Source organism: Salmo trutta, chromosome 25, assembly GCF_901001165.1.
Source record: "Salmo trutta chromosome 25, fSalTru1.1, whole genome shotgun sequence".
Taxonomy (NCBI): Eukaryota; Metazoa; Chordata; class Actinopteri; order Salmoniformes; family Salmonidae; genus Salmo; species Salmo trutta.
This window is the reverse complement of record NC_042981.1, coordinates 41,197,135-41,220,106: the sequence shown is the minus strand read 5'-3', so window position 1 is coordinate 41,220,106 and position 22,972 is coordinate 41,197,135. Positions and strand designations below refer to the sequence as shown.

The 22,972-nt window shown below is 45.3% G+C and overlaps 1 protein-coding gene across 1 annotated transcript in view; it reads right to left on the bottom strand.

Moving 5' to 3' along the window:
- Positions 1 to 22,972, bottom strand: part of LOC115162577 (parkin coregulated gene protein homolog) — a 271,046-nt gene that overhangs the window by 205,950 nt on the left and 42,124 nt on the right. Inside the window, exon 2 of the mRNA XM_029714023.1 lies at positions 20,693 to 20,827. Within this exon, the coding sequence (XP_029569883.1) occupies positions 20,693 to 20,827 (135 nt within the window). The remainder of the gene's footprint in view (positions 1 to 20,692; positions 20,828 to 22,972) is intronic.

The window sequence follows — 22,972 nt, the reverse complement described above, 5'->3', positions numbered from 1 at the left end:
GTTTTCTGCTTATAGGCCTACATGTAAGCAGCTAGATTGGAAGGAATGGAAGCACAAAGGCGAGGTAAGCAAAGATGTGACATAATGAACAGAACAGAGCGTAAAAGCTCCTTGGGGACCGAGCGTGGGGGGCAGTGGGGAGAAATAGAGAGCCTCTGGGTAACTCGATTTGAATATGAATGCCTCTCTCATGAGCCACAACAAGGGCAGTGACAGGGGCACCTCTATCCGGGGTATGTGTGTTTGTGTGTGTGCTTGCGCACGTTCGTACACGCCCTGAAATGTGTGTGTGTGTGTGTGCACGCTCTGTGCAGCCATCAGCCGCTGCATAATTCCAAGGCACTTTGTACAGTGCATTAATCACAGGGACCCTTGAGCGCTTCTGCGGATCCAAATATGCCGACCTTGAGGTTACAAGAAAGACATTAGGGCTGTCTATCCATTCAAAGTATTGGAGGGAGGGAGAGAAGACGGGGAAGGGAGAGAGGGAGGGGGGAGAAAAAGCTTTCAAGGTAATGAAATTCTGCCATAATTTAAAGGAAATACTTGTGGGGACAGGCCCAGGTCCCCCAAAAAAAGAAAAAAGGAGTCAAAGTAGATTGAATTGGATTTATTTTTCCTTTTTTTCTTTATTTTAAATTAGGCTTAAGTGCGTGTGTGGGGTAGTTTTTCTCTCTCTTTTTTATAACAAAAGCACGATAACAGCATTAACGTCCAGAATGAATCGAATCATTTCCAAACCAATTAACCTTTGACAGAATGGATGAGTGGACAGGAATGAGAGTGGTGCGCGAGGAAGGAGAGAGACAGTGATAGCGCTGGCAGAAGAAAAAGAAGTCTGGCTCGTGGCGTGCGTCCACCTCCCAGGGGTGACTGAGTGAGTGACGGCCAGGGGTCCGGTTAGTGATAAGGAAATGGGATGGGAGGTGGGCGGGTGGGTGGAGGACATAGGGAACAGAGGACCGTAATAGACCCCCCTCCCCTCTTCAGCCCCCATCCCATTTGTCCTGACTGATACCCGGGGAGGTCTGCAGAGTTTAACCCCGCTCATTCCCTTTGCTGGCGAGGAGCTTGCTCGCAGCTGCAACCGGTCCATTTAGTTAATTAAAGGCTCCATTTGGAGCCGGAGCCCGCGAGCAATACGAATGCCAATCAATAGATCTCTGGCTTATTCTGGGAGGGGTGACAGCACCAGGAACAAGATTTGTGGCATTGGCAGACAGGCCCTCCCTATCCTTCCTCTGTCTCTCTCGTCCTGTCCCCCCACTCTCTGTGGGTCTCTCTTTACCCCTCCCTCTCTGTTTCTGTCTGTATGTGGGTACAGAACTCCTCTATTCCCCAATGAGAGAGAAAATGAGAGCGTGTGCTTGCATGCGTATGTGTGCTTGCCTGTGCACACGTGTGTGATTGTGTACAGTATGTTTCACCATCTGCATGGGGGAGCCAGCTGTATGTAGTTGAGGCTGAGCTCACCAGGGTGCAGGGAGAATGAGCTCAGGGATGTGTGTGTGTGGGTCCCATTGGAACACTGCCAACACTACACTAGCATTCCAAAGACCACGACGTACTCCGAGGCTTATTTTCCATGTTCCAGGACCATGTCGAAACATGTCAATATTAGTTTTGGCTTGTTTCTTTAGTGGGGTGGTTGAGGATTGCATTGGCTTGTCACTGCTCAGCCGTACAAACAAACATGTGGGCTTATATGAGCACACAGGGAGAAGACATTGTTGTGGGGATTCAGTACGCTTGAGATTTATAACGCTGTCTCTGAGCAGCATAGCCTCCTCAGCCTTGATATTGTAAACACATCGTTCGTGGCCTGTGTTTGCTTGTTTGCAGACTTTTTTTGTACAGCTTTGAGAGTGCTACTGTATCTTTTTTGACACGCAAAGACCCAAACGGCGTTCCAAAGTATGTATGTCGTGAAGGTAATAGCAGTGCTATTACTGTGTAACTCCGGTAGGGCAACATCTGAAAAATAGCGCATTTGGTAGTGTGTACCGGTGCTCGACCAGTCGGCGAAAGCCAACATCACCCACGACAGAGAACGGTTGATTATCAAGGGCAATGAATTCCATTATCTTGGCTTTAATGGATTTCGCCTTTGAGTTGCCTCGCTGAAATTTTGTTACTCTTTCAAATGATTGCTCGACTTGTCGACTGCTCAATCCACAGAGCAGACATTGTGGGCTAGTTTAGGAATGCTGTGTTGCACTTATAGCGCAAATTTTATGTGGCGTCATTACGTCATGTACCTACGTTATATAGGTATGCATGTACCTACGTTCTCCACACTTTAGGGCTCATTCAAAGCTTCAGCTGCAACCTTTGTGTTTTCGCAAAATATATTTAGCTATTGTCTCATTTCCCATGGAGGGTTATAGTACAGGCACAATAGCCAGTGAGCGTCACGTTGAGTGTACTGTGAAATGCTGAGGGGCGGCTGGCGGTAGTTATCCTGCAGACGAGACCTCGCCGCATGTGTCCGGCCGACGCTCCCCCAGCAGCCTGGCAGCTCGACAGCTGCCATTCCAACTTCACAGCGTGCCGCCGACAGATCTAACCCCTCCAGGGAGGCAGGCAGGGAGGGAGGGAAGCAGGGTGGGAGGCAGGCAGAGAGGGAGGCAGGCAGGGAGGTAAGAAGGGTGAGAGGCAGGTAGGCAGGGAGCGAGGAGTGCAGGCAGAGAGGGAGGCAGGCAGGGAGGGAGGTAAGAAGGGTGAGAGGCAGGTAGGCAGGGAGCGAGGAGTGCAGGCAGAGAGGGAGGCAGGCAGGGAGGGAGGTAAGAAGGGTGAGAGGCAGGTAGGCAGGGAGCGAGGAGTGCAGGCAGAGAGGGAGGCAGGCAGGGAGGGAGGTAAGAAGGGTGAGAGGCAGGTAGGCAGGGAGCGAGGAGTGCAGGCAGAGAGGGAGGCAGGCAGAGAGGGAGGTAAGAAGGGTGAGAGGCAGGTAGGCAGGGAGCGAGGAGTGCAGGCAGAGAGGGAGGCAGGCAGGGAGGGAGGTAAGAAGGGTGAGAGGCAGGTAGGCAGGGAGCGAGGAGTGCAGGCAGAGAGGGAGGCAGGCAGGGAGGGAGGTAAGAAGGGTGAGAGGCAGGTAGGCACGGAGCGAGGAGTGCAGGCAGAGAGGGAGGCAGGCAGAGAGGGAGGTAAGAAGGGTGAGAGGCAGGTAGGCACGGAGCGAGGAGTGCAGGCAGAGAGGGAGGCAGGCAGAGAGGGAGGTAAGAAGGGTGAGAGGCAGGTAGGCAGGGAGCGAGGAGTGCAGGCAGAGATGGAGGCAGGCTGGCAGCGGGCCTTGATGCTGATGTGCAGCTGTTGAGGACTTCTCTCTCTCCTCTCTTTTCTCCTTCCTCTCTTCTCCTCCCGAGAGGCATGTTCATACAGTACAGTATTCCTCCTATTCTCTCTCTTATTGTGTTTCATTTCTTCCTTATGACACAAAACATTCCCCGTGGAGTACAAAGCGCTCAGTAAGTTTCAGTGAGCAAGTGCGCATGTTTAACCTCGTTTTATTCTCTCTATTCAGATATTCACTCACAAAGGTATCAGGTCCTCTGAGAAGATAAGAAGACATTCATATATGGTGAAGGGAAGGTACATATGCACGAAGTGGAACGAGACAAGGACATTTCTAACAAAGAGAGTGACATTGGGAAGGTATGAGTTTTCAAGCACTATAGCCTATGGGCCTAGTTTCAATTCTCAAACAGCTAGCATTGTCCTCAGAATACTGGTTTACTTTGGAATATGTACAGCACATTCATATAATTCAGGGCCATCACATAGAGTGGTTCCATATAAAGTTGATACAAGACTGAAGGCTCCATGCCAACAACTCCATTATGTTCCAAGGTATAAAATATCAGCAATTTAGATAAGAAACAATGACAATCACTGAAACACAAGGGGCTGTCAATAAAAATCCACTCCACCTCTTCACTCTCTGTTTAACATATTGTATTGGCCTACTAATAAATGACAAATAGGAAAGGACGGCACTAGACCCCAAATTAACTCCTCATCGAAATGATGTACCCAGGCCATGCAAGGTATGACACATAAAAATGTATACTCCAGAATTTTTGTTGTTGTTGAAAAATGCCAATAAAGAAAGCCTTTCGTCCCAGAGGTATCTGCAATGACCTCACCCTCTTTATTCATTCCCCTTCACTCACACGCATGTACACACAACACACTCACTCTCCACACACATGCTCTTTCCCGGTACCCCTTCCCACTCTCCCTCCTCCCCATTCGCTCAGTGCGTAATTCAATCATCCCAAGGAGATGGATATCAGTCCCCTAGGAGCGCTTACTCTCTTCATTTCCTAAAGCGCTTGATCAGATTTATTGATTGTCCCCCTCCTGTCTCACTCCTCCCTCCCCAAGCTGGGTGTTTTGCGGGCAGGAATCAATTTAGCATTTATATTCTTATGAAATGCCTCCCGCCTCGGTCCCCTGACTCCATAAAATGACAAATGGGAATACATGAGAGAGGCTGAGGAGAAGAAAAGGACAAAAAAAGAGGACAAAACAACACAGAGCGAGAAGAGAAGACTGAGACGAGACACAAAGCAGTGGGGCAGTACAGAGATGCAGGCAGAGGATAAAGTAGAAGTTGTAATGAAATGAACAGGAGTGTTTCTGGGTCTGGAGGTCCGAATAGGCTGCAGTTTCAGTCTCAGGCCGTCTGGCTGGTGGGCTGCTGTTGGGGCTGGTGGGGCCGAGGGGCTAACGCTAGGCTAACCTACTGACTGAGGAGACAGAGAGACAGACAGACCTCCGCTCATCTCATCCATTATTACTGAGAGCAGAGCGGCTGCCATGTCTTCTGATTGCAGGGCCCCTCAGGGCTCTATGCTGACATTTTTTACAAGGAGGAGCACATGTGCTCCTAAGTTGAAACAGCCCATTATCAGCCTGAAAACGTCATCCTGGCACGTTTTTGCAAAAGGTAAAATGTCACAGTTGCTGACGTTTTTCTCAATACACTGCAGTCAATAGGAAAAGATGAGTGCCACAGGGTTGATATTTATCTCAATACATTACAGGCAATGGGAAAACATGAGTGTCACCAGGTTGATGTTTTTCTCAATACATTGCAGTCATTGGGAAATGACAAGTGTCACAGGGTTGATGTTTATATCAATAAATTGCATTCAATGGGAAAAGAAGTGTCACAGGGTTGATGCGTATGTCAATACATAGCAGTCAATGGGAAAAGCATTAACCAAATCAAATCAAATGTATTTATAAAGCCCTTCTTACGTCAGCTGATATCTCAAAGTGCTGTACAGAAACCCAGCCTAAAACCCCAAACAGCAAGCAATGCAGGTGTAGAAGCACGGTGGCTAGGAAAAACTCCCTAGAAAGGCCAATTGAATCTTATGTCAATAAATTGCATTCAATGGGAAAAGATGAGCGCCATATTATGATTGTCTGTTTGTTTCATATCTGCAAAGTAGTTAAAAGGCTGTCACTTCCACTTTAAACTTCAGGTCACTGGTTACTTTGTGTAATAATTTTACATTTCGAATGGGAAATGCTTAACGGTTGTGTTTTTGTATTCTTATGATTGTGACCTACTGGCTTATTGTGTCAGAGTTTATGGACTGCTTATCCTTTAACATCATGCTGTGTGTGACTGCTGTCTTTCCATCAACCCTATGCAGTGGGGGGGCACACGGGGAAAATTTTGGGGGGGCACACGGGGAGATTGGCAGAGTCAGGGTGGAGACCTGAGCCAACTCCCTGTGCTTACCGTGGGGAGCGAGTGACGAAACAAGTACCGTGTTATGCGGTGCCCACGCCCCGCATTTGTCGAGCTAGCTTGAGCATTCAGCCAGGCAGGGTGGTGCCAGCTCAGCGCTCCTGGTCTCCAGTTCGCCTTCTCGGTCCAGGATATCCTGCGCCGGCTCTGCGCACTGTGTCGCCAGTGCGTATTCACAGCCCAGTGCGTCCTGTGCCAGTGCCCCGCGTTTCCCGGGCGAAAGTAAGCATCCAGCCAGGACGGGTTGTGCCAGCTCTACGCTCGAGACCTCCAGTGCGCCTCCACGGCCCAGTATATCCTGTGCCTGCCCCACGTACCCGGCCTCCAGTGAGTCTATCCAGCCTGGTACGCCCTGTGCCTGCTCCTCACACTTGCCCTGAGGTGCGTGTCACCAGTCTGGCGCCACCTGTGCCAGCCCCACGCATCAGGCCTCCAGTGCGCCTTCGCCTTCCCAGTCCGGAGCTTCCGGTGACAGTTCCCAGTCCGGAGCTTCCGGCAACGGCCCGCAGTCCGGAACCTCCGGCGACAGCCCGCAATCCGGAACCTCCTGAGACGGCCCACAGTTCGGAACCTCCTGAGACGGCCCGCAGTCCGGAACCTCCTGAGACGGTCCACGGTCCGGTGGCACAAAAGCAGAGGGATCAGCGGGCGAAGCGGGGTTTACGCCCCGAACCGGAGCCGCCTCCTCTGCTGGAGGATCCGCAGGATGAGAAGGTTCTGCGTACTGCACCAGAGCCGCCATAGACATTTGTCACCATCCCTAACCCTCCCTTTTTTTGTTCTTTTTTTTTTTAGGTGCATTCGGAGTCCGCACCTTTGGGGGGGGTACTGTCACGTCCTGACCATAGAAAGCTGTTATTTTCTATGGTAGAGTAGGTCAGGGCGTGACAGGGGGGTTTTCTAGTTTAGTTTTTCTATGTTGTTATGTTCTAGTTTTGTATTTCTATGTTGGGGGTTGTTTGGGATGATCTCCAATTAGAGGCAGCTGGTCATCGTTGTCTCTAATTGGAGATCATACTTAAGCAGGTGTTTTTCCCACCTGGGTTTGTGGGAGATTGTTTTTGAGTAAGTATGTGTATGTTAACTCTTCGTCACGGTTTGTTGTTTTTGTTTATTCAGTTTATTTGTATGTATTGCATAGTTTCACAGTTCAATAAAATATGTGGAACGATAATCACGCTGCACTTTGGTCTGCTTCATCCTACGACAACCGTGACAGCCCAGCAAAGCAAGGGTACCCTGTTTGAAAAATCCCATGTTTTTTAAATGAGTTTTCCTATAGATTTTTGAGATTTTCACTTTCAAAATCACACCTTTTTGAAATAGAAAAAAACTAAACAAAATCAAACCTTTTTTAAATAGAAACAAATTTAATAAAGGATAACCAGTCGGTTGCTGTCCTGTGAATATATTCCACGTGCTTTGCGATTGTGTAAGCTACTTTGTTCATGATTTCTCTATTGTATTATATAATTGATAACTCGTATACCTCCACTACACTCCTTTGATATGCATCAGTAGGGATTAAGAAGTGAGTATACACAATGCCCACTGAAAAATAAGTGGGTGTACGCCTTATACCTGCGTATAGCCTACCCTCCACTACACCACTGGCCCTTTGTGTTTTACAGAAAGTGCACTCTCCTACATGAGTGCGCTGGTATTACGGTTGCTGTCATTTCAGAATCCCGAACCTGTCACACACTGAAGACCTATAGGTTCACCACTGTACTAACCGGCACTTCACTCTGCACTTGGCTTTCTGTAGTCCAGTACTTAGAGGAGGGATGGGCAACTGTGATGGGGGTGGAAGCCACAAAAAAATCGGAATTCATTATGAGGTGCCACAATGGCTCGCTGGTCTACGTACCCACAGCCATACCCACACATGCAGTCAGAGCCGGCCCTAGCCTTTTGGGAGCCCCCCCATTTTGCGAGCAAAACATTTTAGCGGTCCCCCTCTTTACAGCAGAGAGAAGAAATTGAAGAGTTAATTTCCTGCAATTCTACACATTTTGCCATGGGGCGAAGAGAAAATGTTTCCGTTTTGAAGCAAGTTTGCTGCAATTCTACACATTTTGCCATGGGGTGGGGAGAAGATTTAGCAATTTTACTAATTTTGCTATGGGGCAGAGAGAAAAAAGTGCAATTTTACAGCTAACTTCCTGCGATTCTACACATTTTGCCATATTTGCAATTTTTTATATGATATCTGAGTGAGAGTGACTAACAAAATCAATGGGGGCACCACAGTCAGTAATTCAACCATAATTACTATAAGTTTAGAAAGCTGGCAGCTAGACTAACTTACCAATCTAAAATATGTTAGCTGACTTGGGCTAACTGAGTGAGGACTGTCAGTGACTGACATAACAAGAGAAAAACTGCTGATGCACAAACAACTGCATCTTGTGTATTCTACTATACTAACTCTCAATAGTAAATTGAGACCCCGACTGTGTTCCCAAAATGTTTTCATTAAAATGTTTTTGGAAACTGATCCGCGGGCCGTCAGTTGCCCAACCCTGGCTTAGAGTAACCGTTCCAGGCAGCCAGGCCTTTGGCTTCCAACCTCCAATGTCATGACAGGGGGCCAGACGCACGGGAGAGAAAGACTTCCACTATTCCTCTTATCTGTTAGCAGCACATGTTCCTCATATGTGTAAAGCTTTTACCTGCGTGAGCCACATTACAGCACTGGGCTTTTACAGCTGTAGTGGAAAGCCAGAGAGCCAAATTACCTACTCGGGAAACAACCTTGCCGCTTTCAATTTGCCCTTGACATTTAGTTAGCATTCTCCCTTCTACCAAAAACACTCACACACACAGAAAAAAAACGTGCACGGACAAACACAGGTGCATGGATGCCATGTGCGCACACTCTCCACACACACACACACACACACACTGTCTCTTTCTTTTTCTCTCCTGCTCAAAACGAACACACGCCACCCAGCACGATAACACAAATCCAAGCACATGCTGATACGGTCTTAACTATTATCAAGAGGAGTTCAGGCAAATTGTATCATTACAAGAGAAAGTAATCCCTCTTCCATCCTCTGAAGAACAGACAGATCATGACTGGTGGGGAAAACTGCTGTACTTTAGTTATGCTTTGTTTTGGAAAATGTAAAAAAAGACAAAGGATCAGGCCAGTATTTTTCACCACTTTTCCCACTATTCAGTAATGGGATGATTTAAGTAGGGATGGGCACGGTCAGAGCCATATAGAGCGTTAGGCCAGGTTTTAGAACGGCCGCCATGTTAGCGCCCATATAAAACGTTATTCTTGAAATGTTTGATGTAACAGAGCAAAACAGAGTAGCAAATTTAACAGATGTTTTTATTGATTAGCATTCGGGATAATGTGTATCCAAGTCTTTACTATGTTGTAGTGTCAACAAATTGCATATCTGCTTTCGCTGGACATCTTCATAGGTTTTGAAAGCTATCAGAAAAATAAACAGCACAACGCAGAAGCGTTAATTACCGCTTAGCAATGGCTATGGAGGAAAAAGTGCCGCTCTCGGAACATTTAACCACATTGGCCTAACTCCTTATATATATAGATATATATATGGCTCTGAGCACGGTTATTCAAATATTTGAATATCCGAACGTTAGTATTCAATTACTTGGTAGAGTATTCATAAAAATAAAATTAAAATAGCCCTTTTTTTTTTACCTCTTCGCTATAGGGGGCAGTATTTTCACGGCCGGATGAAAAACGTACCCAAATTAAACTGGTTACTACTCTGGCCCAGAAACTAGAATATGCATATTATTAGTAGGTTTGGATAGAAAACACTCTGAAGTTTCTAAAACTGTTTGAATGGTGTCTGTGAGTATAACAGAACTCATATGGCAGGCAAAAACCTGAGAAAAATTCAACCAGGAAGTGGGAGATCTGAGAATTGTAGTTCTTCTTTCTAATCCCCATCGAAACTACAGTGTCTGTGGGGTCACGTTGCACTTCCTAAGGCTTCAATTGGCTGTCAAAAGCCTTCAGAAAGTTTTTTAATCCGTCTCCTGTAACCGGGCAGAGAAAAGGAGCTCAGTCAATGAGTGGACTGCCTGGGGACAAAGGGATTGGTAATGCGCGATCCCACGAGCGCACCTTTCCTTATTTTTCTTCTTGAATGAATATGCTATTGTCCGGTTGGAATATTATCACATTTTTACGTTAAAAATACCATAAAGATGGATCGTAAACAACGTTTGACATGCTTCTAAGAATGGTAATGGAACATTTTGACTTTTTGTGTCTCGAATTGCGCTCGCGCATTATGCCTTTGGATAGTGACCTGAACGCATGAACAAAACGGAGGTATTTGGACATAAATATGGATTATTTTGAACAAAAACAACATTTCTTGTGGAAGTAGCAGTCCTGGGAGTGCATTCTGACGAAGATCAGCAAAGGTAAGAGAATATTTATAATACTAATTCTGAGTTTAGGTGACCCCAGAACTTGGCGGGTGTCTGTATAGCTTGCTTTGATGGCGAGCTATGTACTCAGAATATTGAAAAATGTGCTTTCGCCGAAAAGCTATTTTAAAATCTGACACAGCAGTTGCATCAAGGAGTACTGTATCTATAATTCTTAAAATAATTGTTATGCATTTTGTCAACGTTTATGATGAGTATTTTTGTAAATTGATGTGCACATTCACCGGGAGTTTTGGTTGGAATACATATTCTGAACACGCGCCAATGTAAAATGCTGTTTTTGGATATAAATATGAACTTTATCGAACAAAACATACATGTATTGTGTAACATGATGTCATAGGAGCGTCATCTGATGAAGATCGTCAAAGGTTAGTGCTTCATTTAGCTGTGTTTTGGGTTTTTGTGACATATCTCCTTGCTTGGAAAATGGCTGCGTGGTTATTTTTGTCTATGTACTCTCCTAACATAATCTAATGTTTTGCTTTCGCTGTAAAGCCTTTTTGAAATCGGACAATGTGGTTACATTAAGGTGAAGTGTATCTTTAAAATGGTGTAAAATAGTCGTATGTTTGAGAAATTGAAATTATTAGACTTTTGATGTTTTGTATTACACACCCTGCTGTTCCGCTAGCGGAACGGCTATAGCCAACAGGTTTTAAAGCTTTATCTAAAATGAAATACAATTGTCTATGTGACATTGCTACATAGCCTTCATGATAGACCATTACATTAAACATTTTTATAAAACAAAAGTTTTATGACAGTTTTTATGAGTGCGCCCTACTGGTAACCTACGCACGTTGTCGGTCAATCAAAGCAGCACTACAGTCAGAGTCTCCATGTGTAGCAAGTGAAGTGAGAGATTTCTAATCAATGGAAAATGTTATTTAAATCACGGAATTAAGTTGGCTAAATTAAAAAGAAGTTGGCTACAAGGATCAACCAACAGGTAGGCTGTTGTTTTATATGAATGGAGTTGTTGTAGACATTGGATGGGGACACAGCAAAATAGCCTCAATAAGCATTGCTACTTTAGCTAGCTAGCTAGCTAGCTAGCTAACTTAGCTGGTTACTTTAGCTAGTTACCTTCTTTACAACGATTGGATAGGGTCAAGAGACGTACTACCAGATGGTATCATAGATAACATATGGTAGCAACATGTTTGTCTAACTAGCACCTAGGAACATAAAGAAAAGTATTTGCCACATACGTCACAATAGCACGGAAGTAAATCTGCACTGGGAGGCACATTTTTTATGGAATACACATAGAGAATGATAGAGACTTCTAGGGCCAAAAGGTCATCTTAGCATGGGCAGCGCTGTTGAGTCAACTGGGTGGGACTTCCAACTTTGGTTGATTCCTGATGGTGACCCTGTTGGAATTATGTCCAACCAGGTCATCAGGAGAAATCAGCCAATCGTGAAGAAGAAATGGAGATAGCCTCTATGACGCTACCCATTCTGTCACAGATGCTATAATGGCACCGATACAAAGATGAGTCCTCTATCTACAGTATCTCTACAGGAATACATTGAATACATGCAGCAAGGTGGAAAAAATTGCATTAAAACACGTTTTTCGGAAGGGCTGTGGTCACCATGCAATTAATACATTAAATATATACGTCTCATGGTAGTGGGGAGCTATACTTTTTTCCCATTCACATCTTATAGCAACCCTATATTCTTGGCAGCCCTGGTGTGATGGGAAGGAATGGCAGAGCAGACTGTGATATGACCCTAAATATTTTGATGTGCAATTTGGAATTACAATTTAAGAGAACCACTGCTTCTATAGCGGAAAAAAAATCTCACATCAGTGCCGTTTGGGAGCGATGATGTTAAACTACATATTGTTGCACTGGTGCGTGCACAAGTAATATATTGGATCAATTCGCTTGACCCTAGAGAACCACAAGTTCTTTCAGGTTTCACACTGTATGTTCTGAAGGTTTGTATAAAAATAAAGTGTATAGGCTATGGCTATTAAATGTCCCTGGAGTAGCCTATAGGCCTACTATTTCCTTTCTTTTAGAAACAATACTAAACATACACATACAAACGACAACATCATACAAACATCAACTACATCACACTTCCCCAGCCCCCCTCACTCCACCACTGCTTTGATCTCCCAACAGGTCAGAGAAATCAGACAATTAAATTGTGCTCCCGCTTCGGGAGGAGTTTTATACCAGGACCTATCACTATTATGAACAACTCCTCATATGGACAGGGTGGGGTGGGATGGGAGGGAAGGAAAGGTATTTGTCTGACTGTTCCTATTTTTTGTTTCCTGCTGTGTTTGTTTGTTTAGGCCTATGTGATGTGTGAGAAGTGCTAAGATTTCCTCTTGTAGGACAAACGTGAACCTGAATCGTTTTCACTTTTCCATCATATGACCGTCATGATTCAAATGCATTGATATAGTTTCCTTCAATCAATACATAAAAGTTTAATGCTGGCATTCTTTTCTCCTTCATGCCTTTCTGCGTTGGACTTGGGCCTCATGTCTTCTGAAAGTACCATGATTAGATTCAGCTCTGATGAAGGCATAACTGCCGAAAGCGTCAGCCTGCCCGGACTAAAATAAAAAGGTGAAATGAGGTAAGGTCTTTGTCTTTTTAAAAACATTTCGGAATGCTGCTGTTTCCCAATGTTCTTGAACTTGGGCTAATTATGTTCTGGCCCGCCAACTAGCTACAAGTTCAGGAAAAAATTGGCTCTTCATTCAAAGACTCAATCATGGACACACTTACTGACAGTTGTGGCTGCTTTGCATGATGTATTGTTGTCTTTACCTTCTTGCTCTTTGTGCTGTTGTCTGTGCCCAACAATGTTTGTACCCTGTTTTGTGCTGCTACCATGTTGTGTTGCAACCATGTTGTCATGTTGTGTTGCTACAATGCTGTGTTGTCATGTGTTGCTGCCATGCTATGCTGTCGTCTTAGGTCTCTATTTATGTAGTGTTGTGTTGTCTCTCTTGTCGTGATGTGTGTTTTGTCCTACATTTTTATTTAATTTATTTTTATTTTGAATTCCAGCCCCCATACTAGAGGTTGACCGATTATGATTTTTCAACGCTGATACCGATACCGATTAGTGGAGGACCAAAAACCGATACCGATTAATCGGCGGATTTAAATTTTTTTGTAATAATGACAATTACAACAATACTGAATGAACACTTATTTTAACTTCATTCTCTATGTGTATTCCATAAAAAATGTGCCTCCCAGTGCAGATTTACTTCTGTGCTATTGTGACGTATCTGGCAAATACTTTTCTGTATGTTCCTAGGTGCTAGTTAGACAAACATGTTGCTACCATATGTTATCTATGATACCATCTGGTAGTACGTCTCTTGACCCTATCCAATCGCTGTAAAGAAGGTAGCTAGCTAAAGTAACCAGCTAAGTTAGCTAGCTAGCTAGCTAAAGTAGCAATGCTTATTGAGGCTATTTTGTGTCCCCATCCAATATCTATAACAACTCCATTCATATAAAACAACAGCCTACCTGTTGGTTGATCCTTGTAGCCAACTTCTTTTTAATTTAGCCAACTTAATTCCGTGATTTAAATATCATTTTCCATTGATTTAGAAATCTCTCACTTCACTTGCTACACATGAAGACTGACTGTAGTGCTGCTTTGATTGACCGACAACGTGCGTAGGTTACCAGTAGGGCGCACTCATAAAAACTGTCATAAAACTTGTTTTATTAAAATGTTTAATGTAATGGTCTATCATGAAGGCTATGTAGCAATGTCACATAGATAATTGTATTTCATTTTAGATAAAGCCTTAAAACCTGTTGGCTATAGCCGTTCCGCTAGCGGAACGCCTAGCCAACATCCAATGGAACAGCAGGGCGCAAAATACAAAACATCAAAAGTCTAATCATTTCAATTTCTCAAACATACGACTATTTTACACCATTTTAAAGATACACTTCTCTGATTTCAAAAAGCCCACACTTCTCCAATTTCAAAAAGCCCATCAAACTCCCTCGGGAGCGCGAGCTTTATCCCACTCGGGCTGGACTCCGTCGGTGCTGAGGGGAGAACAGGGTGGTGGACAGTAGCTGGGGCAGGTGGAAGAGCACGTCTCTCCCAATTCTCCAGGCGTGCCAACACTTGATCCAATTTGTAAGTCGCTCTGGATAAGAGCGTCTGCTAAATGACGTAAATGTATTTTAACTTAATATAATACATAAATACCTGTACCTGGCGACCGTTCGCCCCACCCCCTCGGGAGAGGAGAGGGTGAGTGCCCTCGTCTCGTCTCACGGGTAGAGCCCTGGAGTGGGCCAACGCCGTCTGGGAGGGCCCAGATTCAGCCATGGACGACTACCCGGAGATCACCTGCCGTTTCCAGGCTGTATTCGATCATCCACCGGAGGGTAAAGCGGCGGGTGAGCGACTGTTCCACCTGAGACAGGAGACGAGGAGCGCACAGGACTTCGCATTGGAGTTCCGGATCCTAGCCGCTGGAGCGGGATGGAACGAGAGGGCCCCTTATTGACCATTATCGTTGTAGCCTGAGGGAGGACGTCCGCCGGGAGCTGGCATGTCGGGACACTACAAACACCCTGGACCAGCTTATCGATCTGTCCATCAGACTGGACAAACCTGCTGGCTGCCCACGTGGGCGTTCTCCTCGGGCCCTTTTCGTTCCACCTCCCAGTCTTCCTGATCCAACGCCCATAGAGATGGGGGGGCTGCAGCTAGGAGGACCGGAGGGGGGGGGTCTCTCCTGTGCCCACTGTGGTCGCAGAGGGCACACTGCCGACCGGTGCTGGAGAGGCTCACCCGGGAGTTCAGAGGGCAGGCAGAGTACCACTTCGACACCCCAGGTGAGTCAGCACCATTCTCACCCAGAGCCCCCTGTTGGCCACATGCATGTCTTAGTGTCTTTTCCTGAGTTTTCCCCGCACTCCCAGTATAAGGCGCTAGTCGATTCAGGCGCGGCTGGGAGTTTTGTGGACCGTGGGGTCGCCCATAAGTTAGGGATTCCACTTATCCAGTTGGACCAACCCTTCCCCGTGCACGCCCTAGACAGTCGACCACTTGGGTCGGGCCTGGTTAGGGAGGCTACTGCGCCACTGGTTATGGTGATGCGGGGAGGTCATGAGGAGCGTATCAGCCTCTTCATCATTGACTCCCCAGCATTTCCGGTGGTACTGGGTATTCCCTGGCTAGCCACTCACAATCCCAAAATAAGGGGTGGTCGAGTGAGTGCTCGGGCAGGTGTATAGGGGTTTCCATCGGTGCTACTACGGTAGAGAGTCCAGACCAAGTCTCTACCGTGCATATTCCCTCAGAGTATGCCGATTTGGCTATCGCCTTCAGTAAAACAAAGGCAACTCAATTACCACCTCATCGACGAGGAGATTGTGCGATAAACCTCCAGGTTAACGCTGCATATCCCAGGAGTCACGTGTATCCTCTGTCTCAGGAGGAGACAGTGGCTATGGAGACATACGTCACTGAGTCCTTGAGGCAGGGATACATTCGGCCATCCAAATCACCTGTCTCCTCAAGCTTCTTTTTTGTGAAGAAGAAGAAGGATGGAGGTTTGCGTCCGTGCATTGATTATAGAGGTCTAAATGCCATTACGGTGGGTTTCAGTTACCCATTACCTCTCATCGCTACGGCGGTGGAGTCATTTCACGGGGCGCGCTTCTTTACAAAGTTGGATCTCAGGAGCGCGTACAATCTGGTGCGTATCCGAGATGGGGACGAGTGGAAAACTGCATTTAGTACTACATCTGGCCATTATGAGTACCTCGTCATGCCATATGGGTTAAAAAAATGCTACAGCCGTCTTCCCGGAGAATCTCATCCACAAAGGATTGGATCTGCTCGGTCAGGGTGTGGTGGTGTACATCGACGACATTCTGATTTCCTCTGCCACACGCGCCGAACATGTGTCCCTGGTGCGTAAAGTGCTTGGGCGACTGGTGGAGCATGACTTGTATGTCAAGGCTGAGAAGTGTGAGTCTCTCATAACGAGCCGTCTCATTTCTGGGGTATCGCATTTCCAGATTCGGGGTGGTGATGGAATGTGACCGCATTTCGGCCGTGTGTAATTGGCCGACTCCGACCACGGTTAAGGAGGTTCAGCAGTTCTTAGGGTTTGCCAATTACTACCGGAGGTTTATCCGGGGTTTTGGTTAAGTGGCGGCTCCCATTACCTCACTGATGAAGGGGGGCCCGGTGCGGCTGCAGTGGTTCCACAGCCTCCATCCGGATCGTCCTGCGCCTCGCCCTCCGGGTCGTCCTCGAGGCCGGAGTTGGTGCGCTGCGTGAGCCGCGCGTCGGGGGGGGGGGGGGGGGGTACTGTCACAACGTCCACAGGTGGCGCCTCTCCCCGTTCGGGTGGCGCTCGGCGGTCGTCGTCGCCGGCCTACTAGCTGCCACTGATTTCCTTTTCTGTTTTCGTTTAGTAATGTCTGGTTAGGGTAGCACCTGTTTTGTGTTTAGTAATTAGTGGGGTATTTAGTCTGTCTGTTTTGTGTTTGGGGTTGTGCGGGATTGGTTCGTGTCTGCTATTGTAGGTTGGGGGATTTTCTTTTCTATCCATTTATATTTTAAGCGTTTGGGCGTTAGGGTTGCTGGGCTGCGTCCCAATATATTTCAGAAGACTGTGTTAGTCTTCCTTTATTGGAATATTTTTCCCTGCCTTTTCGGCTTGTTATTTTTGGACTGGTTTTTCCTTCATGAAAATAACTACGTGTTTCACGTACCTGAGTCTCCTGCGCCTGACTTCACCCCTCCTGCAGAACTATTATGTGACAACCGTTCCGTATTTTATCTAACGGGTGGCATCCCTAAGTCTAAATATTCCTGTTACATTGCACAACCTTCAATGTTATGTCATAATTACGTAAAATTCTGGCAAATTAGTTCGCAATGAGCCAGGCGGCCCAAACTGTTGCATATACCCTGACTCTGCGTGCAATAAACGCAAGAGAACGGACACAATTTCACCTGGTTAATATTGCCTGCTAACCTGGATTTCTTTTAGCGAAATACGCAGGTTTAAAAATATATACTTCTGTGTACTGATTTTAAGAAAGGCATTGGTGTTTATGGTTAGGTACAGTCGTGCAACAATTGTGCTTTTTTCGCAAATGCGCTTTTGTTAAATCATCCCCCGTTTGGCGAAGTTGCCTGTCTTTGTTAGGAAGAAATAGTATTCACACAGTTCGCAACGAGCCAGGCGGCCCAAACTGCTGCATATACCCTGACTCTGTTGCAGAGGTGACATTGATGTTTATGGTTAGGTACACGTTGGAGCAACGACAGTCCTTTTTCGCGAATGCGCACCGCATCGATTATATGCAACGCAGGACAGGCTAGATAAACTAGTAATATCATCAACCATGTGTAGTTAAGTAGTGATTGTAATTGATTGATTGATTGATTGTTTTTTATAAGATAAGTTTAATGCTAGCTAGCAACTTACCTTGGCTTCTTACTGCATTCGCGTAACAGGCAGGCTCCTCGTGGAGTGCAATGTAAAGCAGGTGGTTAGAGCATTGGACTAGTTAACCGTAAGGTTGCAAGATTGAATCCCCAAGCTGACAAGGTAAAAATCTGTCGTTCTGCCCCTGAACAAGGCAGTTAACCCACCGTTCCTAGGCCGTCATTGAAAATAAGAATCTGTTAACTGACTTGCCTAGTTAAAAAATATAATAATAAAACAAAATAATAATAATACAAATAAAAAAAGGCAAATCGGTGGCAAAAAATACCAATTACCGATTGTTATGAAAACTTGAAATCGGCCCTAATTACCCGTAGGAGTCCTTTTGGTAGGCCATCATTGTAAATACGAATTTGTTCTTAACTGACTTGCTTAGTTAAATAAAGGTTAAATAACAAATATAGTGCAAAACTTGAAGAACTCGTGTTTGTCTCTGTGAAGTTATATTTTGTTGTTGCTCACCAGCGAGCTCTGAAGAAGAAACAATGTAGCATAACACCATTGCTCAAAAACTGCACAGATGTAAGATTTGTTTAAATAGGAGCACTAGTCCTCTTACATTTTTATTCCAGGTTGCATATCAAAATATTTCAAGGCATATCGAACGGTCTGCCCTTCCCATAACTTTCACGCCAAGCATAGGGTAGCTATACTGAAATGGGAAAATAATGTACCTGTGAAAAAACTATGAAATAGCTCCCCTATTTAGTTCATGTATTACATTAATGGTGACCACAGCCCTTCCGAAAAAACATTTCAATTGTGTTTAATGCTCCATGTATTCAATGTATTCGACTTCAAATTTGGCTCCTAGTGTGGCAAGTTCGGGGGTATTGTGACGCATCTGACAGTTCCTTCTTTGTATGTTCCTAGACTAGCGGGAGTCGGTTCGGTCTCTTTCTCTCACTTTCTCTCTCTCTCTCACACCTGCCCCTCCCCCATCCTTGTGCTAAAACAAACAGTGCGCAGCTCACCGGCTCTCTCGAGTCGCACGACCAAGTCTCCATTGAATTTAACAAAAACAAAGGTTTTAAAGAAAACATGTATTTCAACAATCTGGATACCCGAAAAAATATCATTATATTATTTGAATACTGAAATCATTTCCAATGCCCATCCGTATGATGAAGTAGAGTGGGAGAGGTGGGGGATTGTGAAAGACATGAGAGACTGACTCCATAGAAGAGGAGGAAGAGCCATGCGCTGCTGCTCCCTACCGCACAGACAGGGGGATGACTGGAGAAGAGCAGAGAAAAGAAAAGGGGAGGGGAGCAAGTGAGGCTTTCTACCCTAAGTGTGGTGCTGCAGGGGGGTGGTGACAAACACACATACTGAATAGGACACCACTGATATTCGTTTGATTGACTTATTGGAGTAAACATGCTGTTTGTGGCTATTTCACGGTCAATTTAAGAGGCATTCCATCATGAGGACATTTACCACTCTCCTGCTCCCTCTCTCGCGCACACGTAAACACACACACAGAGCCAGCAGGGACTGTGAACTCTTGACCTCAGGCACACACACTCCTCCTCTACACACACAAACACAATAAACACACACTCGGATTGTGCATTCAGGCCAAATTAAATCAACACAATTTAGTTGTTTTCTTTTCCTGCTATTTCCTGTTTTCTTTTTTCTTCCTATAGCCAACTCTCCAGCCAAGATTGGTCCAGAGCCCCAGCCTTGAACCTCTGCCCCAGTGCAAACACACAGTGGCCCCTGCGCTCGCTCCAATCATCGACTAGGCCCCCACTTTCACTATCCCCTATCAAACCATTACACTGCCCGGCATCTACTCTATTTGAAGTGATTTTAAAAGTAGAGGAGAGGATGAAAACACTGGGGTTGAATTCATCCGGAATTATGAAAAAAAACGACCAAAACAGATGCGTGGTGGATCGCATGCTAGTTTAGAACACAAACACATGCTTGACTAGGCTCCCTGCAGTATGCTATACACACATGAACAGTCATCCCTCCAAGATGTTTCACACAGTGGGGGAGTAATGAAGTAGTCTGACAGGGAGAATTAGGAGAAATCGGTTACACGTGTGCATGGGTGAAATCAATAACCATAACAGCTGCACAATTTTATACACCAATTCCCGATTTGCTGAGAGCTTTTTCATAAGAGCACAAAGAAAGCCATTATTGGGGTAAAAGCACACCATCCACCACACAGTATTCATTTGAACACTGTACATTAATAATTCATGCAGATGCTTTCACAATGTTTGCACCTGGAGACAGGAAAGAGTGTGTCACCTTTCTCTTTGAAGGAGGAAGAAAAATACTATTTTCTTTGATTCATTTAGCCTTGCTTACGTTTCTAAATGTCATTAAGTACGGTGGGTGGTGACGACTCCGACTCAGAAGTTGTGGAATATCTCGCAGCGCTGTGAGGCTATAATAAAACAGCGTGGTTAATATAAGGAGGAGCAATCTCACTGCTGGGCTAACTGATGTGTCGAACGCTGCACAATTGAGTCTTTCTGACTGCAGCAGGTACAAATTCCGACATAGACGTAGAAAGACTAAGACAGGTCTGTCTGGACTATTGTCCTCACAGGCAATATCCGAGGACAATCAGAACATTGATCTTGACCTACCATGACATCATGTGTACATTGCAAATGTTCCATTGTGTTTCACAATGGATGATAACATCGCAGATGACACCGACACACATCACATATCATGTAGAGCATTGACAGCATAATAACATACTATAGCACCAGTGTTTCCATGTGAACAACACTGTGTGGCCTCCTACATTAAGGTGGTGTGTGAGTACACTGCTGAGAGTTTAGGCTGAGAGTAAAGGTAGATCCCTCTAATGATGAACATGATGAATTGCATACAGTATTGTACAGCATAGGGGTAATTCACCTCATTCACTAATTTCTACTGCAGCCTCCACATATTGCACAATGTCAACAGACTGCTCTAGTGAATGCTTGGCAGTATCCTACCTTCCATGCGATGCGATTGCCCTTGGTGTCATGCTCCAGAGCGATGGGGAAGTCTCCTCGCTCGTAGAACTTGCGGAAGGCCGTGGGCTTGGCCGGCCTCTCCCGGAAGGCCCCTGCTGCCGGCGGTCCTACCACCTAGAGAGAAAGAGGAAGAGAGAGAGATAATCCTGTTTATAGAAACCAGAATTGACAGTTGTGTTTCTCAAATCCAGAATGGAATCATTGTAGTGGGGGCCTTTTTTTTACTTTTTTTTTTACATGTAATTCTCTGAGACACTTCTGCCTTGCTCCCTCCACTCAGGGCTGGCTAAACACAGCCTGTCTGCCACGTAGCCCGAGGCTCTGCCAGTGGCATTGTTATTACCATGTTACTGTTCCTGTATATTGGATATGTAGCGCCAGGCTGCGAATGAATTGGACTCCTGTCGTCATTGTTGTTGTTATTGTGGTGGATGTCACTCCATAGATCTGACTCAAAGTCAATGAATGCAAACACTGGGGAGCTAGCCTTAGATTACATCACTGACTAGCGTAACAGCTGCAAACCACTTTGATGATGCAGCAGAGATAGGCCTGGTAGTTGAATCGTTTTGGGGTAGGGTCGTTTTTCATCCCAGCTCAAATTGAATCCGGTAATGAATGACAGAGTTGTCGTGCCAATCAGTCCCCGTGTTGAGTCCCTCGTCCCTCGCCATCTGTGGGGCCCGACGACATGACTGGCAGATGTATCACTGTCATTAATCCTTAGATTACCACCCATTGAGAAACAACGTCTCAGTGCTGGACTACAGTGTCATGGGACTACAGTGTAACATGAACACAGTGCCAGACAGTGACAAGACTGCGGTTCCATTGAGAAACAACGTCGTGGGACTACAGTGTATTATGACTACATTGCCATACAGTGACAAGACTGTGGTTCCTTAGAGATAGAGCCACACATCAAACGCTATACACAATACACATGGGAGAAACTTTCTTAGAGGTAGCATGCCTGAAGTAAGTTATGAGTGAGTTTAGACTATTAAAAGGCACCCTATGGTGTCCCGGTGGACCCACAGCATCTAATGCACAATGGGATTGCAGAGGCATAAAATAAATCTGTTTGGTGGCGTTTGTTTACTTTTAGGCGAGGGAATGCTGAATGAATAACATTAATAGCTGGTCCCATCAGATAACATGGCACACGTTAGCCCTATGCTAACCTCACCAGGTGGCAGTGATTATATCTTGGAACAAATGCTTCATCGGCTTATCAGAGACCTAAGACTTTATATCCACCAACCAATGGCATTTCTTAAAATAGGTCAACCCTGACCACTAGAGGGATATTTTAAACCTACAAATTCAAGGTTAAGTTTTGTTCCGTTGGTCTGTAACAAAATGTTGTGTACCAACCAATATTGCATTGATGCATCCTTGAGTAGGATACTAGCTACTACTATCGTGATACATTTTAACATTTTCGCTTTTGTTTATCTGTTTCACACACATCAATATATATAAATTAGGTCCTTACAACATCTACGTTTAGCGTACATTGTAAAAAAGAACGCACTATTAGCCGTTGTAAAATGCATAGAATTGCAGGAAATTAGCTTGAAAACTGCAACACTTTCTCTCTGCTCCACGGCATAATATGTAGAATTGTGTCACGTCCTGACCATTGTAAGAGGTCATTTGCCATAGTGGAGTGGTCAGGGCGTGACAGGTGGTTGTTTTGGGTGGTTTTGGAGTTTTCTAGGTGGGATCGTGCTAGAATTCTATTTCTATGTTTCGTTTTCCATGTTTTGGCCGGGTATGGCTTCCAATCAGAGGCAGGTGTCTTTCGTTGTCTCTGATTGGAAGCGATACTTAAGCAGCCTGTTTTCCTTTAGGGTTTGTGGGTAGTTGTTTCCGTTTAGTCTAGTGTACCTGACGGGACTGTTGTTGGTCGTTTTGCTGTTAAAGTGTATTCATTAAAGACAAAGAATGAGCACTATACACGCTGCACCTTGGTCTCCATTCAACGACCCCTATGACAAATTGCAGGAAATGTGCTTTAAAACTGCAAAAACATCTCTCAGCTCCATGCACAAATTTGTAGAATTACAGGAAATTGGTTTAACATTTTTTAAATGTCTCTATAACGCCAAGATGACGTGCCCACTACCTAAGCCCTTTTTGATCCAGAAAAAAACCTGTCCTGTAAACGTTGTACTGCTCATCCTCCTCGAGTCAAATAACGCATATGTGGCAAAGCAGATGATTATAAAACTGCTTAGAAAATGTTGTAGGCCA